This window comes from Odocoileus virginianus, unplaced genomic scaffold, assembly GCF_023699985.2.
Source record: "Odocoileus virginianus isolate 20LAN1187 ecotype Illinois unplaced genomic scaffold, Ovbor_1.2 Unplaced_Contig_6, whole genome shotgun sequence".
In the NCBI taxonomy this organism is placed as follows: Eukaryota; Metazoa; Chordata; class Mammalia; order Artiodactyla; family Cervidae; genus Odocoileus; species Odocoileus virginianus.
The window spans coordinates 3,227,671-3,245,552 of NW_027224323.1; the positions used below are offsets into that span (position 1 = coordinate 3,227,671).

General features: G+C 64.1%; 1 protein-coding gene and 1 long non-coding RNA gene across 2 annotated transcripts in view; one reads left to right on the forward strand and one right to left on the reverse strand.

The window, feature by feature from the left end:
* Positions 1–13,220, forward strand: part of PPP2R3B (protein phosphatase 2 regulatory subunit B''beta) — a 54,720-nt gene extending 41,500 nt beyond the window's left edge. The window contains exons 5-13 of the mRNA XM_070463780.1: positions 1,291–1,365; positions 3,402–3,488; positions 4,093–4,249; positions 7,949–7,997; positions 8,585–8,674; positions 8,984–9,159; positions 11,718–11,836; positions 11,939–12,045; positions 12,540–13,220. Of these exons, the coding sequence (XP_070319881.1) occupies positions 1,291–1,365; positions 3,402–3,488; positions 4,093–4,249; positions 7,949–7,997; positions 8,585–8,674; positions 8,984–9,159; positions 11,718–11,836; positions 11,939–12,045; positions 12,540–12,690 (1,011 nt within the window). The 3' untranslated portion in view covers positions 12,691–13,220. The remainder of the gene's footprint in view (positions 1–1,290; positions 1,366–3,401; positions 3,489–4,092; positions 4,250–7,948; positions 7,998–8,584; positions 8,675–8,983; positions 9,160–11,717; positions 11,837–11,938; positions 12,046–12,539) is intronic.
* LOC139033876 (uncharacterized) lies at positions 13,158–17,843 on the reverse strand. The gene is made up of 2 exons (XR_011486363.1): positions 17,738–17,843; positions 13,158–14,198 (listed from the first exon to the last, which is right to left on the reverse strand). It is a non-coding gene; the product is annotated as an uncharacterized lncRNA (long non-coding RNA).
* Between the last annotated feature and the right edge of the window lie 39 nt (positions 17,844–17,882).

A 17,882-nucleotide genomic window follows, 5' to 3' on the forward strand; every position in this document is an offset into this window, starting at 1 on the left:
CTGTGTGGGAGCCTGGCTCTCTGCCCCTGGGGGCTGCCTCCGCTGTGTGGGAGCCTGGCTCTCTGCCCCTGGGGGCTGCCTCCGCTGTGTGGGAGCCTGGCCTCTGCCCTCGGGGGGCTGCCTCCGCTGTGTGGGAGCCTGGCTCTCTGCCCCTGGGGGCTGCCTCTGCTGTGTGGGAGCCTGGTCTCTGCCCTCGGGGGGCCGCCTCCGCTGTGTGGGAGCCTGGCTCTCTGCCCCTGGGGGCTGCCTCTGCTGTGCTGGGAGCCTGGCTCTCTGCCCCTGGGGGCTGCCTCTGCTGTGCTGGGAGCCTGGCCTCTGCCCTTGGGGGGCTGCCTCCGCTGTGTGGGAGCCTGGTCTCTGCCCTCGGGGGGCTGCCTCCGCTGTGTGGGAGCCTGGCCTCTGCCCTTGGGGGGCCGCCTCCGCTGTGTGGGAGCCTGGCTCTCTGCCCCGCGGGGGGCCGCCTCTGCTGTGTGGGAGCCTGGCCTCTGCCCTCGGGGGGCCGCCTCCGCTGTGTGGGAGCCTGGCTTTCTGCCCCTGGGGGCTGCCTCCGCTGTGTGGGAGCCTGGCTCTCTGCCCCTGGGGGCTGCCTCCGCTGTGTGGGAGCCTGGCTCTCTGCCCCGTGGGGGGCCACCTCCCCGAGCTGAGCCCGTGCAGCCGCTCGGGAGCCGTGTGAGACGTGGTACGGAGTGGACGGCTCCACCCCTGAGCCTGGGCGCCTGGACTAGGATGGGCAGTGTGCCGTTGTGTGCCAGGCCGTCACGGACTGGGTCGGGGTTTGCAGGACGCTCGTTCCAAATACCTTTCTGCTTCCTTTAAGCACAACTTGTTCAGGACTTCATGGCCCATTCTCTGGAGGAGAGTTTAAAGTGATAGCTGGCTACCTATGGAACAGGCAAAGTTACGCAGAGGATGTGAATGAGAGCGATTTAAAGGGCTCCCAGGATTGTCGTCCTTTATCACATGAGGATGTGTCACATACTCCTCAGAACCTGGGATGCACCCGCACGCTGGTGTTTGCGTGTTTATACGTGTCAGGTCACCCTTGGTCATGAGAGGCCGTGACAGTCGCTGCCGTTTAAGCCCCTGTCCTTCCTCAGACGTGGCCTGATGGCTCAGTACAGTAGCGATCTGGTGTGATTTCATGTAACCGTGTCTTCGAAGGGACTCCATGGGGGTGGCTCTGGGCCTGCCTGCGCGACTGTGAGTTTCCGCTGGATACGTGGGTTCTTGTCCCCGGGGCCTGTGGGTGGTCCCGCGGCGCGTCCCAGGGTCGGTCCTGTCTCTCCGCAGGACGTGGTGAACACACACCCCGGCCTGGCGTTCCTGAAGGAGGCGGCCGAGTTCCATTCCCGCTACATCACCACGGTGAGTGCCGTGTTCGCGGCTCCGCAGCCCGCACGCCCGCTTTCTCAGCAGGGTCTGGTGTCTGTGGTCCTTTTCTCTGGGGCTCAGGAGGGATGAGGGGTGTGGCCCACATGGGGCCCGCGCCGGGCACGTCGCCAAGCCCCAGGGTCAGACGGGGCACAGGTCCCAGCAGGCGAGGGCACGTCCAGAGATGCTGCGGCCTGCCGCCATGGGCAGCAGGGTTTCAGGGGTTCAGAGCATCAGGCTAGGGCGCTCAGCGTGTGGCATGGGCCCCGCCTGGGGACACAGAACCGCAGCCCAGGCCCCCGCACCTGCCCTAGGCCGGGGTCACTTGGGGTAACCACACCTGGGGGAAGGGCTCTCATGCACACACACGGCCTGGCTCTGGGTGCAGGTGTGTGGCGGGGCAGCCCCGTGCACGCGGGCTGGGAGCACATTTGTCCTGCAGCACCGAGTGCACACGTGTGGGCACGGCAGTCGCACGCAGGGGGAGGGGACGCCCGCGGGGCGGGGAGGGGCGGGGCGGGGCGGGAGGACTCAAGTGGAGGGGGTGTCCAGGAGGGGAGGGGGCGTCCTGGAGGAGGGGTACAGGGGAGGGGGACAGGGGAGGGGACGGGGGAGGGGACAGGGGAGGGGGAGAGGGGAGGGGGCGTCCTGGAGGAGGGGGACAGGGGAGGGGGACAGGGGAGGGGACGGGGGAGGGGACAGGGGAGGGGGCGCCCAGGAGGAGGGGACAGGGGAGGGGGCGCCCAGGAGGAGGGGACAGGGGAGGGGGCGCCCAGGAGGAGGGGACAGGGGAGGGGGAGAGGGGAGGGGGCGTCCTGGAGGAGGGGGACAGGGGAGGGGGCGCCCAGGAGGAGGGGACAGGGGAGGGGAAGGGGGAGGGGACAGGGGAGGGGGAGAGGGGAGGGGGCGTCCTGGAGGAGGGGACAGGGGAGGGGGCGCCCAGGAGGAGGGGACAGGGGAGGGGGAGAGGGGAGGGGGCATCCTGGAGGAGGGGACAGGGGAGGGGGGCGCCCAGGAGGAGGGGACAGGGGAGGGGGAGAGGGGAGGGGGCGTCCTGGAGGAGGGGGACAGGGGAGGGGGCGCCCAGGAGGAGGGGACAGGGGAGGGGGAGAGGGGAGGGGGCATCCTGGAGGAGGGGACAGGGGAGGGGGCGCCCAGGAGGAGGGGACAGGGGAGGGGAGAGGGGAGGGGGCATCCTGGAGGAAGGGACAGGGGAGGGGGCGCCCAGGAGGAGGGGACAGGGGAGGGGGAGAGGGGAGGGGGCGTCCTGGAGGAGGGGACAGGGGAGGGGGCGCCCAGGAGGAGGGGACAGGGGAGGGGACGGGGGAGGGGGCGTCCTGGAGGAGAGGACAGGGGAGGGGGCGCCCAGGAGGAGGGGACAGGGGAGGGGGACGGGGGAGGGGGCGTCCTGGAGGAGGGGGACAGCGGACGGGGCTCCCCGGGTGGACTCTGCGGAGGGTCGTCCTGGCCCAGTGCACTGCTGTCTGGGACACAGGGGGCGCTCCGCCCTGCCGGCCTCCGCGTGCAGGGGCGGGGCCGCGCTCTAGGCTTTGAACTCTCGCTCTCCGGCGCTCGGTCAGGTGCTCGCGGAGGGTCGGAGCGGGTTTCTGTCCGCGCTGTGAGGGCTGCCCGCCCCTCAGAGCTGCTGTGTCCTCCCCCTCCAGCCCGAGGCCGGCCCGCTCACGGCAGGGGGCGGCTTCCACTGCACCGGGTCACCCCCGCCCGGGTCCGCCTGTCCAGGTGTGCCCCCTGCACCGAGGGCAACTTCCGCCGCACCGGGTCCCCCCCCATGCCCCGCCCCCGCCCCCGGCCCCGGGATCCCGCGGGCCTCCTTCTGGACTCTCCGCCGTTGCTGGGCGGCCGCCCTCTGCTGGCGGCTCGCGGCCCTGCAGCGCATGGTCCGTGTCCCTGGTGAGGCCACCCAGGGGGTCACAGGGAGTGGCCGGCGGGCTCACACGTGGGCCTCCCGTGGAGCCTGCAACGCCCACATCGCTGTGTGGGGCTGACGTGCTCCCCTCCGTCCCCCGCAGGTCATCCAGAGGATCTTCTACACCGTCAACAGGTCCTGGTCTGGCAAGATCACATGCGCCGAGCTGCGGAGGAGCACCTTCCTGCAGGTGCGCGCCGCGTGGCGCGCAGGACGGGGACCCCCGCCTCCACCCGCCCCCCCTTCCCCCGGCCCAGGCGGGTCCCCACCCCTCCCCATCCATCCGTCCACCCACCCGCCCCTTAATCCTCCCCCGGCTGCAGAGGAGGTCTTCTGCAGCTGCGCGCTGCGCGGGGCGCAGGACGGGGACCCCCGCCTCCACCCACCCCCTCGTCCCCCACCCCGCCGAGGCGCGCCCCCATCCCTCCACCGTCCACCCACCCACCCAGACATCCATGCAGCCTCCTACACATCCCCCCCCCCCCCCGCACCCACCCACCCATCTGCCCCTCATCAGTCATCTCCCATCCTGTCGTCTGTCCACCCAGAGCCGTCCCTCCATCCTCCTCCCCTCCTTCTCCCTCCCCCGCCCCTCACCTTCTCACATCGTGTCTGTGACCTGGCCTGATGCGGGTGCACCTCTGATCTGTTGGCCCTCCCGGCCCTCACAGGGTCTTGCCCTTCTCTGACCCTGCCTCTGCACGATGAGGATCTGGGCCCCGTCCCCACTGGATGGCCTGTTTGCACTCCGGGCCCTGGAGTCTCCGCTAGCAGTTCTCTGGTTTGTCCTGCAGAACGTGGCTCTTCTGGAGGAGGAGGCAGACATCAACCAGCTGACGGAGTTCTTCTCCTACGAGCACTTCTACGTCATCTACTGCAAGTTCTGGGAGCTGGACACGGACCACGACCTGCTCATCGACGCACAGGACCTGGCCCGGCACAACGACCATGGTGAGCGCTGCACCCGCAGGGGGTGGGGCCGGGGCAGGGCTAGGGCCGGGCGCGGGCTCCTGGTCTCCAGAGAGCAGCCGCCGCTGCCCCCACGCCACCTGACCCCCCACCCTCGGGGCCTGCACCCGGACTGCTGCTGGACCTGCTGCGGGATGCGGGAGACGGGGACACACACAGGGGACTCGGCCACGTGGTGTCAGGGGCGCCGTCACGAGGGGCGTGGACCCTGAGATCTCCAGTACTTGGCGGCTCCCCGCAGAGCCCCTCTCATTCCCCCAGCTCTTCCCATCCCCGGTTCCCATGTGTGTCCCTGAGGAGGGGCCACCCCCGCCGGCATCTCAGGCCAGGTCGCCTGATGGCTCAGTGGGGGCCAGCCGGTGGGTCAGCACAGAGCTCACAGCGCCTGTCCCCACGGGGAGGCGCTTGTTTGTGCAGGGGTGCTGCGTCCCCCTCTTGCTCTGTCCCTGGTGCTGCCTGCTGCCAGGCCCTCTGGTGCCTGCCGGTGGGGGCACGGCGCCACCTGGACACCGAGTCCCAGCTCAGGGCCGCATGGCCGCAGCAGGTGGGCTGGCGGCGGCAGGCCCGGAGTCGGCCATCCTCCCTGGAGTCAGCCTGTTAACAGCAGAGACACGTTTCCCAGGGAGGCTTCGCTTCCAACCTCCGGGTTTGACCCAAGAGCCTTTGTGTCTCCTCATGACAGAAAGGCTGGGAAAGGTAAATCCCAGCCTCCCCACGTTTTAGGAGCAGCACTGAGGAATCCAGTGTAAATGCTTTTTTTTAAAGTTTATGTTTTAATTGAAGGATTATTGCTTTACAAAACTGTGTTGGTTTCTCCCAAACCTCAACACGAGTCAGCCGTAGGTACACACATGTCCCATGCCTCTTGAACCTCCCTCCCCATCCCACCCCTCTAGGTTCTCACAGAACCCCGGTTTGAGTTCCCTGCACCTCCCTTTATAAGAAATCAAATGTTCAGGGTACACAAAATGGGCTAAAATTTACCTGTGGTAGATTTCTAGTTTTGTCAGCTATTTCTTTAAAACTGTAGGTTTTGATGTAATGGGTTTTCAGGTAATTGCAGCCACGAGCGTGTTTCTGAATTATTTGGGCATTCGTTTGTGGTCAGTGTGGCCTGGATGGGCCCCCGAGGTCAGCCCCCCGGGTCAGCCGCCTGCTCCCCGAATCCCTCACGCTGGTCCCCCCGGGGGCCCCGCGATCATGGCATGTGGACGCCTGAGTGTCCCTGTTACATGGGTCCCTCTCAGTTCGACTGTTGTTCTTGACTCTGAGCCCCGCCGTGAGATCGGGGCAGGCCTTGGTGGCCGGGATGTGCTCATGCGGCCGTGAGGCGCCCCACCTCCTGGCCCAGGGCTGGTTCCCACACCCCCGGGGCCTCCTGTGCGCCTGTCTGCTTCTCCCGTCCGGCGGCCCGTCAGCCGCTGTTGGGGGTCTGTCACCACTTGGGGCCGCTTGCTGGGGTCTTCGTGGCTGCGTCTGTCCTTGGGACACTAGTGGCCCTGGGGACAGTGGTCTTGCTGGACGGGATAGGACACGGGGTGGTTTCGAGTACAGTGCCCCCGTGTGCCCATGAGCTGCATCAGCTGCGGGTTTCTGCCCGGGCCCAGTAGGGCTTGCCCTCCCTCATGGAGAGGAATGGGCCGCGGTGTAGCTGACCGGTCGAGTGGCTTTATTGCTGTCACGTCGCCAGGTGTGGGAGCATGTCTAGTCTGTTCTAGTTCCCTGGAGCTGCTCTCGTGTGTGTGGGGGGGACCCTCAAAGAATAGGAAGTTATCCTCCCAGTTGTGACACCGGAGATCCGAAATGAACTTGTTGATGAAGGCCCAACACCCACGAGGGCCGTGAGGGTTACCTGAGGCAACTGTAACGGGCCCACAAATGGGGGCTTGACACCTATCCTCCCCCAGTCCTGGGGACTGACCACCCACCCTCCCCAGTCCTGGGCACCAGACGTCTGAGGTCAAGGGGTCCCAGGGCCGAGCTTCGGCCAGAGTCTCCAGGGGAGGCTCCTTCCCGCCTCTTCCAGCTTCTGGGGGCTCCACGCCTCCATCCCTGGGCTGGTGGCCGCCTCCCTCCCGTCTCCACCTCCGTCTCCACAGGGCTTCTCCTCTGTCTCCCTGTCTCTCCTCTTCTGTGTCTTATAAGGACCCTGTCCCTGAGTTTAAGGCCACCCCCATCCAGGAGGACCTCATCTCAGACCTTCACTCCATCACATCTGCAGAGACCCTGTTTTCACATAAGATCCACTTCCCACGCCAGGAGGCAGGATGTGGATGTATCTCTTTGGAAAACCCCGTTCAGCCTCTGATACCATCCAGTTGTTTCCTCTCAGAGGAGCCTTAGTGAGCCAGGATGAATTGTGGGGAGAGGACATTTTGTCTTTATTTCCCCATTTTTGTGGTTACCTAAGTATGGGCTGAAAAGTGTCCCCAAGATTAATATACTTGAGTTGTCACCCTTGAGATTTCAGGAGGTGGCCATGTTTGGACACGGTCTTTAAACAGGGGATGAAGGTGAAATGAGGTCACTAGGCTGGCCCTGATCCCACAGGACTGGGGTCCTGATAACAGGAGGTCGGGACACAGACACCCACATGAGCGCGTGAGGAGTCGGGGAGATGCCGCCCACACGCACGGGAGGAGCCAGCCCCGCCCACACCTGGGGCTGCGACGCCAGCCTCCAGGACCGTGTGGGGCGAGGATCGCCATGTGCCGTTTAAGCCAGCCCGTGTGGTGATCCATCTCACAGCCCCGGCCTTGCACTGTTTCTGCCTTGAATGTGGTTGACGCACATCTGGGTTCTGATCACAAGTGTGTTGTGTGTTTGGGGGCAGAGCCCGTGCAGTGTGAACGTGTGTCCTGCCATCCACACCCCGCCCGTTCCTGGAGCCCCCGGGCCAGCGCCTCCCTCTGCAGCTTGGACTCAGGCTCAGGTCCCGGGACTGGGTGGGTTTCCCCAGTGGTTCAGCAGGCTTAAGAACCCGTCTGCCAATGCAGGAGGCGCAGGAGACTCGGGTTAAATTCCTGGGTGGGGAAGATCCCCTGGAGAGGGAAATGGCAACCCACTCCAGTATTCTTGCCTGAGAATCCCATAGACAGAGGAGCCTGGTGGGCTACAGTCCACGGGGTTGCAAAGAGTTGGACACGCCTGAAACAACTTAGGACACAGGTGTGTTCACCCGCTCAGTCGTGTCCGAGTCTTTGCGACCCCGTGGACTGCAGCACGCCAGGCCTCCGTGTCCATCACCAACTCTCGGAGTTTACCCAAACTCATGTCCGTCGAGTCCGTGATGCCATCCAGCCATCGCATCCTCTGTCGTCCCCTTCTCCTGCCTTCAGTCTTCCCCGGCATCAGGGTCTTCTCCCACGAGTCAGCTCTTCGCATCAGGTGGCCAAAGGACTGGAGCTTCAGCTTCAGCATCAGCCCCTCACTGCACATTCAGGGCTGACCTCCTTGAGGGTGCACTGGCTGGATCTCCTGGCAGCCCTTGAGCAGCACGCACGCACACACTCAGGCCTGGGAAAAGCACCAGGTGGTGTCTGAAGAGGCGTGTGCAGGAAATTCAGGCCCCCAGGGTCCCACTCAGCCAGACCTGGGTCTCCAGGTTCAGCCCGGAGCCCGCCCGGCCGCGTCGGGCACCAGGACCCCCGCGGGGCTCACAACCCGACTCCTCTTTTGCAGCTATTTCCACCAAGATGATCGACCGGATCTTCTCCGGAGCCGTGACGCGGTGCGTGCCAGCGGGCTCCCAGCAGGGCTGGGCTGGTTTTCCCGGGAGCATCCGGCCCTGCCAGTCACTCCTGACGGGGGCGGGCGTATTCTGAGGCGCCTGAGGTCATGACTTAGGAGCAAGTGTATAGGGTTTTGCCATATGAGGTCACAGATAACGGGGACATACGCCATGGTCACAGGAAGTCACGAGTAAGAGGCATACGTGTGCCATTCACGTAAGGTCATACATAAAGGACACGCGTCTTTGTCATGTGAGGGCATGTGTAAAGGACATGTGATCGTCACGTGTGACATCAGAAGTTACGGGCACACATAGCATGCTCTTGCCATGTGACGCCATGTGTGAGGGGGGCACAGGCTCTGTGTGTGACAGGTCAAGGTGGCTCTGAGCCGGGCAGGTTCTTCTGCCCCGAGAGAACCTCCCCTGTGCCCACAGAGCCTCTCTCAGGCCCCTCCAGGTGGGAACCAGGCCAGGACTGGGCCCCTGCAGGGCCCCCATCACCTGTGGGTGTGAGCAGGGACCCGAGCTTCAGGCGGCTTCTCCCTGACACTGCCTTTGTCTCTCGATTCCGCACCGGAATCCAGAGGGAAAAAAGTGCAGAAGGAAGGAAAACTCAGCTACGCGGACTTTGTGTGGTTTCTGATCTCCGAGGAGGACAAGAAGACTCCCACCAGGTGGGTGTCCGGGGCCCGTGCTCTGCTCAGGCTGTCAGGACCCTCGCAAGAGGAGCCCAGCGGTCACCCAGTGGCGAGGGCGCCCCCTGAGGCCTGTCCGTGCGAGGTCGTCTCTGAGCGGTTCACATGGGTGCAGTGGTCCTGGGGGTGGGTCTGTACACGCGCGGGTCGCCCTGGTCGGAGCGGGTCTGTGCGGGCGGCCGTCCCGGCCGCAGCCTCGAGCACTGGTCCTGCGGGTGGGGTCGCCCTGGTCGGAGCGGGTCTGGGCGGGCGGCCGTCCCGGCGGACGTGTGACCCTTGCGGCCACAGCATCGAGTACTGGTTCCGCTGCATGGACTTGGACGGGGACGGGGCGCTGTCCATGTTCGAGCTGGAGTACTTCTACGAGGAGCAGTGCCGGCGCCTGGACAGCATGGCCATCGAGGCCCTGCCCTTCGAGGACTGCCTCTGCCAGATGCTGGACCTGGTGAAGCCCCAGAGGGAAGGTGCGGTGCGGGGCGGGGCCCTGGGGCGGGGGCCCATGGGGGAGGGGACCCACGGGGGAGGGGACCCACGGGGGCGGGGCACCCAGGGGTTGGAGATGCCCTGGGGGAGTAGGGTTGCCCCCGGGGGGTGGGGCTCAGCCTGGTGGGGGTTCCCCAGGGAGGTGGGGCACCCCGCGGTGGGGAACACCCCAGGGAGAGGGACAGCCCAGGGGGCATGCCCTCTGGGATGGGGTGCGCCTGGGGAGGGGGACACCCCAGGGGGGTAGGGAGCCCCAGGGGAGCTGTGTGCCGGCCTCAGAGAGGGTAGCGTCCAGGGCAGGTCAAGTGTGGTCTCCTGTAACCGAGGACCACCCAGTTCCAGTTACTGGGGGTGGACGCGGCCCCGCCCTCAGCCCTCACGTGTGACCCCTGGGGTGGACGCGGCCCTCGCGGCCCCAACCTCAGCCCTCACGTGTGACCCCTGGGGTGGTTGCGGCCCTCGCGGCCCCGCCCTCAGCCCTCTCGTGTGACCCCTGGGGTGGCGGCCCTCGCGGCCCCGCCCTCAGCCCTCACGTGTGACCCCTGGGGTGGACTCGGCCCTCGCGGCCCCAACCTCAGCCCTCACGTGTGACCCCTGGGGTGGTTGCGGCCCTCGCGGCCCCGCCCTCAGCCCTCTCGTGTGACCCCTGGGGTGGCGGCCCTCGCAGCCCCGCCCTCAGCCCTCACGTGTGACCCCTGGGGTGGACGCGGCCCTCGCGGCCCCAACCTCAGCCCTCACGTGTGACCCCTGGGGTGGTTGCGGCCCTCGCGGCCCTGCCCTCAGCCCTCTCGTGTGACCCCTGGGGTGGCGGCCCTCGCGGCCCCAACCTCAGCCCTCTCGTGTGACCCCTGGGGTGGCTGCCCTCGCGGCCCCGCCCTCAGCCCTCACGTGTGACCCCTGGGGTGGACGCGGCCCTCGCGGCCCCAACCTCAGCCCTCACGTGTGACCCCTGGGGTGGACGCGGCCCTCGCGGCCCCAACCTCAGCCCTCACGTGTGACCCCTGGGGTGGTTGCGGCCCTCGCGGCCCTGCCCTCAGCCCTCTCGTGTGACCCCTGGGGTGGCGGCCCTCGCGGCCCCAACCTCAGCCCTCTCGTGTGACCCCTGGGGTGGCTGCCCTCGCGGCCCCGCCCTCAGCCCTCACGTGTGACCCCTGGGGTGGACGCGGCCCTCGCGGCCCTGCCCTCAGCCCTCTCGTGTGACCCCTGGGGTGGCGGCCCTCGCGGCCCCGCCCTCAGCCCTCACGTGTGACCCCTGGGGTGGCGGCCCTCGCGGCCCCGCCCTCAGCCCTCGCGTGTGACCCCTGGGGTGGACGTGGCCCTCGCGGCCCCACCCTCAGCCCTCACGTGTGACCCCTGGGGTGGACGCGGCCCTCGCGGCCCCAACCTCAGCCCTCTCGTGTGACCCCTGGGGTGGCGGCCCTCGCGGCCCCGCCCTCAGCCCTCACGTGTGACCCCTGGGGGTGGACGCGGCCCTCGCGGCCCCGCCCTCAGCCCTCGCGTGTGACCCCTGGGGTGGACGTGGCCCTCGCGGCCCCGCCCTCAGCCCTCACGTGTGACCCCTGGGGTGGACGCGGCCCTCGCGGCCCCGCCCTCAGCCCTCACGTGTGATGGGCCGTCCTGGGGGCTGTGCGCCCCGGGCTGGGGACGGTGGCCCCCGATCCCAGTCATTTCCTCTGCCATGCTCGGTCCTTGTCCACCGGGACCCCGGTGTGGGCGGTGCGAGGGCCCCCTGCGCTGGACTGCCTTTCTCAGGCCTGGTGCCGTGGCCCCGGGCTTGGTTTGGTTGATCTGGGAACTGGGGTGCTGGGTGGGCGCATCCCAGGGGACGCTCGGGACGCCTGCCAATGTCACAGGAAGGCTCTGCCTCCAAGTCGAAGGCCTGGGTGTCCTGTGTCCTGGGACCCCAGTCTCGGGTGTAGTCTGCTGCGGACTCGTCCTGATCACCCTTTTGCCCGGCCCGGGTTTCCTCCTGATCCATGTCCGCGGTCCAGGGCAGCTCGGGCCCCACCGTCGAGGTGACGCGTGTGGGCCCCCTGTGACCCCGACGCCCCCTCAGGGGCACACAGGGCCCTGGTCCCCCAGCCACCTGCCAGGCTCCCACCACCCCGGGCGCACTCCTGTGGCCGGGCTGGCGGCAGGGCGCACGGCGCTGTGCCTGACGGCGTGTGGCTGTGCACGCGCGAGGGGACTAGGTTCCTCAGGGTGTCTGGGAGCCGTGCGTGCTCAGAGCCGCCCGCGTGTGCTCACGACATGCCCGCGTGTGCTCACGACATCCCCGCGCACCCATGACCCGCCCTGCGCCCAGGAGCCCTCCTCCGCGCGCCTGTGAGCCGCCTCACGCACCCATGAGACCCCTCCATGCTTCCCCCAAAGCTGCCCTGAGAACTCAGGCCCCGCGCCCCCCACGCCCGTGACCCGCGCGCTCATTGCCGCACCCCCGAAGATCCCTCTGCACCCCCACCCGCGCGCTCACAGCTGTCCCCCTAAGTCCCCTTCATGCACCCCCACCCGCGCGTTCATGGTCGTGCCCCTCACGCAGGGAGGATCACGCTGCAAGACCTGAAGCGCTGCAAGTTGGCCAACGTGTTCTTTGACACCTTCTTCAACATCGAGAAGTACCTGGACCACGAGCAGAAAGAGCAGGTGTCCCTGCTCAGGGTGAGTGGGGGGTGATGGGGCGGGCCGTAGGGGGACGTGGGGGGAGGGGGCGCCGGGCCGCTCCCAGACGACACCACAGTGTGCTCCCTCCATCGTCCGCAGGAGAGCGAGAGCGAGGGGCCCGAGTTGTCTGACTGGGAGCGCTTCGCCGCCGAGGAGTACGATATCCTGGTGGCCGAGGAGGCCGCAGGGGACCCCTGGGAGGACGGGTGAGTGCGCAGGTGGCGGAGAAGTGGGTCTCGGGAGGACGGGGGGCCAGGGCCGGGGGCCAGGGAACCGGACTGCCAGCTGGGGCAGTGAGGACACCACGTCTGGCTGCCGCTTCTGGGGAGGGTGTCCAAGGGACTGCGGCCCCACCCCCCCCCAGCGAGGGTGGGCACCGTCTGACTCCAAACTGCCGCCTGGTCCTGCCCTGGGTGTCCAGCCTCAGCGCCCTGACTCTGGGACCTTACTCTGCTGAGTCAGGCCTTCCCCCAGCCCGTGGAGGGTCCCGCCAGGGCCCCTGCGTGGCACCTCCCAAGGCTCCATCTACCCTCTGGGGATGGCACCCGCAGGCCGCTGAAGGGGGCAGACCCAACACGGGGGGCCGGGGCTGGGGGCAGCTGAGCAGCTGGTCCGCCTGTCCCGCCCGCACGTGTTGCAGGCACACGGCTGCTCAGCGGGCGTGGGGGGCGGGCGCTGTCCTCACGGCCCCTCCCCGCAGGTACGAGGCCGAGCTCAGCCCCGTGGAGCAGAAGCTCAGCGCCCTGAGGTCCCCGCTGGCTCAGAGGCCCTTCCTGGAGGCGCCGGGCGGCCTGGGCGCCGTCGACCTCTACGAGTTCGAGGGTGGGGACGACAACCTGCCGCGCTCGTGACCTGAGGCCCGCTCGGGGTCCCCGCGGCCCGTGGGTGGGAAACACGGTCTCGCCAAGTGCAGTGCGTTTGTCTCTGGTGCGTGCGTCTTTATTCAGCACAGAAGCGGCTGCACTCCGCCCCGCGATGCCTCCCCGCCGGCCTCCCCAGCGGGCAGGCGGCCTTGGCCCGCTGCCCCGTCCAGGGGCTTGGAGGCTCCCCGTCCGTGGACGGTTCACCCCGGTGGGAACACAGCGGCGCTGTGGCGGGTTTGCCCGGGCCGTCCCAACGCTGACCCTGGGCCGGCTGTGTCGGCAGGAACATTCCAGGAGCCCCTGCGCCCGCTGTCCCATGGGGCCCCTGTGGGGAGGCCGCCCCGGCCCCAGTCCCTGCCCCGGCCAGGGCCGAGGGAGCACCCAGGTCAGTGCGGCCCAGCGTTTCTGTGTACGTGTACAAAATGTGTAAAGTTACCTTCAGTTTGCTGTGCAGAGCGGTTTAAAGAGTTTTATGAGATCACGTTTGTATTTTGAAATAAAGAATTTAAGGATTTTCAGCCCGATGCTCTCACTTTGAGACCAAACGAGACACAGTAGCGGGGTATCCTGAACGCGGGTCACAGACGGACGCGGCATGGACATGGGGTCCCCACAGGGAGACCACGGGGCGCACAGGCCCCCGGACGTGGAGCCGCCGGGCGAGGGTCACAGGCTGGGGCCCCAGAGTCCTGAGCCGTGCAGCCTGCTCTCTGGCCATGGCAGTCCCCCCACGGGGCCCCCAGAGCCGTGCACCTGCTCTCTGAACACCGCTGTCCCCTCACAGGTGCGCGGGTCACAGGCCAGGGCCCCAGAGACGTGCAGCCTGCTTTCTGGTCATGGCGGCCCCCCTCCATGGCCCCGGGCGGCCACCTCTCCTGAGGTCACTTCTGACCTGTGCACGGCGGGGTGCGGGCCTCCCCTGCAGACACCACGTCATGGGAGACCGGACAGCCAGCTTCCACGCCGCTCTGCCCACCCCCGGGTCCAGCACCGCTCCATGCTTCGGCACCAGCCCGAGATTCCAGGGGAGGGTGGGCTCCCACGTGTCCAGTGGAGGTGGCCGAGGAGCAGCCCCCCACCAGGTCTTGGGCAGGTCGTTTCAGGTCTGGGCACCGAGCGGGCCTCGCGGAGGGTCCCTCCCCCCGCAGCTGGACCACCCCTGCCGGACACGGGCGCTCCAAGAGCGGGTGGGGCGGCGAGAGCTGGAGTGGGGGTCCCTCACGCCGGGCCGTGTGGGCCTAGCCGCCCCGCCGTCCGGAGGGCGGGCTCCACAGCCTCCCTGGGAAAGGCTCCGGGCGTCCCTGGGAGACGGGTGTGGCCACCATATCCTCCGACCGCACAGACAGGCTGGTTGTTCCCCTTGGCTGCCAAGTCCCCCGAGGGACCCACCTCATCTCCCGACTCATCCGGCGGAGAGGCAGAGGCCGGAGGTCAGCGGAGACGAAGACCCAGCTCAGAGACCGTGGAGAAAGAAAACCTGGTGAGAACCTGTCGACCTGGGTGTTAGAAATTGAAGAGATAAGAACCCACCCAACCCGCTGCAAAAGGAAGACTGAAAAGGCCATCTGGGAAAATGACTGTGTGAAAGAACAACCAAGTCTCCCTCGTGTCAGGAGGTGGACACGGCCGGTCTCCTGACGGGGACTTCTTCCTGGGGGTGGCGGCGGGGAGCGGGGGGGAGGGAGTGGGTGACAGTGACCAGCAGACACCCCTGCCTGCCCACCTCCGCCTGCCTTCCAGCTGCAGATCCATCCACCCATCCTTCCTCCTTCCCCCTACCCATCTGCTCTGCTAGACGCCTGCCCCACCCACCTGTCTGTCCATGCGTCCATCCATACATCTGTGCAATCATCTGTATCTATCCATGCCTGTCCACACCTCCCCTTCTACCTCTGTCCACCCACCCATCCTTCCTTCTGCCTGCCCACCCGCGCACCCATTCCTGTGTGTACATTTTTGTCCGTTTACCTGTATAGCGGCCCACGCCTCCATGTAGCTGTCCATCCCACCCAGCCCTCAGTCCATCAGAACCCCTGGGGCCCTATTGGGAAGGCCCACGCGGCATCTGGGACCTCCGAGGGTGGGTGGGTGGGGTTGAGCATTGGACACCCACTGTCAAGTTCGGGTCTGGTGGAGATGAGCTTCGACCTCTCAGGCCAGATTTGGGACCCCCACCAGGGCTGCACTCAGAGCCCACTCCCCCACCAAGGCAGGCTCTGGGGTCCCCAAGAAGAGAATGGAGCCCCCACGGCAGGGTTTGAGGCACTCCGGGGGTAGAACGGGACCCCAAAGCAGGGTTCAGGACCTCTGGGGACCCCAGTAACACCCCCCGCACAAGGAAAAATCTTGGGCTCTGGGGGTGCAGTCCCAGACTCGGGCTACCCAGGCAGACGTCATACTCCCCAGAGTCAGGACACTTCAAGGCCAAATTTGGAGCCTGTGAGCCACACTTGGACATCACCAGATGGTCGACACAGAAATCAGATTGATTATATTCTTTGCAGCCAAAGATGGAGAAGCTCTATACAGTCAGCAAAAACAAGACCAGGAGCTGACTGTGGCTCAGATCATGAACTCCTTACTGCCAAATTCAGACTGAAATTGAAGAAAGTGGAGAAAACCACTAGACCATTCAGGTATGACCTAAATCAAATCCCTTATGACTATGCAGTGAAACTGAGAAATAGATTTAACAGACAAGATCTGATAGACTGAGTGCCTGATAAACTATGGACGGAAGTTCGTGACATTGTACAGGAGACAGGAATCAAGACCATCCCCAAGAAAAAGAAACGCAAAAAAGCAAAATGGCTGTCTGAGAAGACCTTACAAATAGCTGTGAAAAGAAGGGAAGTGAAAAGCAAAGGAGAAAAGGAAAGATATACCCATTTGAATATAGAGTTCCAAAGAATAGCAAGGAGAGATAAGAAAGCCTTCCTCAGCAAACAATGCAAAGAAAGAGGAAAACAATAGAATGGGAAAGATTAGAGATCTCTTCAAGAAAATTAGAGGTACCAAGGGAACATTTCATGCAAAAACTGGGCTCAATAAAAGTACAGAAATGGTAAGGACCTAACAGAAGCAGAAGATATTAAGAAGAGGTGGCAAGAACATAGAAGAACTGTACAAAAAAGATCTTCACAACCCAGATAATCACGATGGTGTGATCACTCACCTAGACGCAGATATCCTGGAATGTAAAGTCAAGTGGGCCGTAGGAAGCATCACTAGGAACAAAGCTAGTGGAGGTGATGGAATTCCAGTTGAGCTATTTCAGTTCCTGAAAGATGATGTTGTGAAAGTGCTGCAGTCAATATGAAAAGGTCAGTTTTCATTCCAATCCCAAAGAAAGGCAGTGCCAAAGAATGTTCAAACTACCACACAATTGCACTCATCTCACACGCTAGTAAAGTAATGCTCAAAATTCTCCAAGCCAGGTTTCAGCAATATGTGAACCGTGAACTTCCAGATGTTCAAGCTGGTTTTAGAAAAGGCAGAGGAACCAGAGATCAAATTGCCAATATCCACTGGATCATCAAAAAAGCAAGACAGTTCCAGAAAAACATCTATTTCTGCTTTATTGACTATGCCAAAGCCTTTGACTATGTGGATCACCATAAACTGGAAAATTCTGAAAGAGATGGGAATACCAGATCACCTGACCTGCCTCTTGAGAAACGTGTATGTAGGTCAGGAAGCAACAATTAAAACTGAACATGGAACAACAGACTGGTTTTAAATAGGAAAAGGAATATGTCAAGGCTGTATATTGTCACCCTACTTATTTAACTTATATGCAGAGTACATCATGAGAATATATGCAGAGTACATCATGTAGAGAAAGCACAGGCTGGAATCAAGATTGCCGGGAGAAATAGCAATAACCTCAGATATACAGATGACACCACCTTATGGCAGAAAGTGAGGAAGAACTAAAGAGCCTCTTGATGAAAGTGAAAGAGGAGAGTGAAAAAGTTGGCTTAAAGCTCAACATTCAGAAAACTAAGATCATGGCATCTGGTCCCATCACTTCATGGCAAATAGATGGGGGAAACAGTGGCTGACTTTATTTTTCTGGGCTCCAAAATCACTGCAGATAGTGATTGCAGCCATGAAATTAAAAGACCCTTGCTCCTTGGAAGAAAAGCTATGACCAACCTAGACCACATATTGAAAAGCAGAGACATTAACTTTGTCAACAAAGGTCTGTCTAGTCATGGCTAAGATTTTTCCAGTAGTCATGTATGGATGTTAGAGTTGAACTATAAAGAAAGCTAAGCGCCGAAGAATTAATGCTTTTGAACTGTGGTGTTGGAGAAGACTCTTGAGAGTCCCTTGGACTGCAAGGACATCCAACCAGTCCATCCTAGAGGAGATCAGTCCTGGGTGTTCATTGGAAGGACTGATGCTGAAGATGAAACTCCAATACTTTGGCCACCTGATGCGAAGAGCTGACTCATTTGAAAAACCCTGATGCTGGGAAAGATTGAGGGCAGCAGGAGAAGGGGAAGACAGAGAATAAGATGGTTGGATGGCACCGCCAACTCAATGGTCATGGGTTTGGGTGAACTCCAGGAGTTGCTGATGGGCAGGGAGGCCTGGCGTCCTGCGGTTCATGGGGTCTCAAAGAGTCGGACACGACTGAAAAACTGAACTGAACTGAGCCACACACATCCCCAAGGCGGGGTTCAGGATTCGGGGGGACCTCTGTGGACCCCCCAGGGCCACAGTCGAGCCACCAGCGTACACTTCAGAACTGTGGAGCGGGTGCGGAGCCAGAAGCAGGGTTCAGGGTACCCCTCCAGTCAGACTCCAGGCCCCAAGGCAGGAGCTGGGAACTCCGGGTTACGGGGCGCATTCGGACGCGCAAGTCAGAGCTCCGGGCTCCTGAGCGCTGAACCACAAGCCCAGATCGCCGGCCCCGCACGGAGGCTGGAGTGGGGCCGGGGGGAGGTTACAGAGAGCATCCCCAGCACAGAGAGCGGCGTGCCCGGCGGCACCGCCCGGACCCGCCTCGACCGGCACTCGCGCTTACCAATCAGGCGGCGGCAGCGGCGATCACGTGATCCTGGGGACCAATGGGCAGCCTGTAAAGGAGCTGGGTCCGCCCCGGGGCCCCGCCCTGTTGCCTCGGGAGACCAGTGGGCAGCCGGCAAGGGAGGAGGCTCCGCCCTATTGAC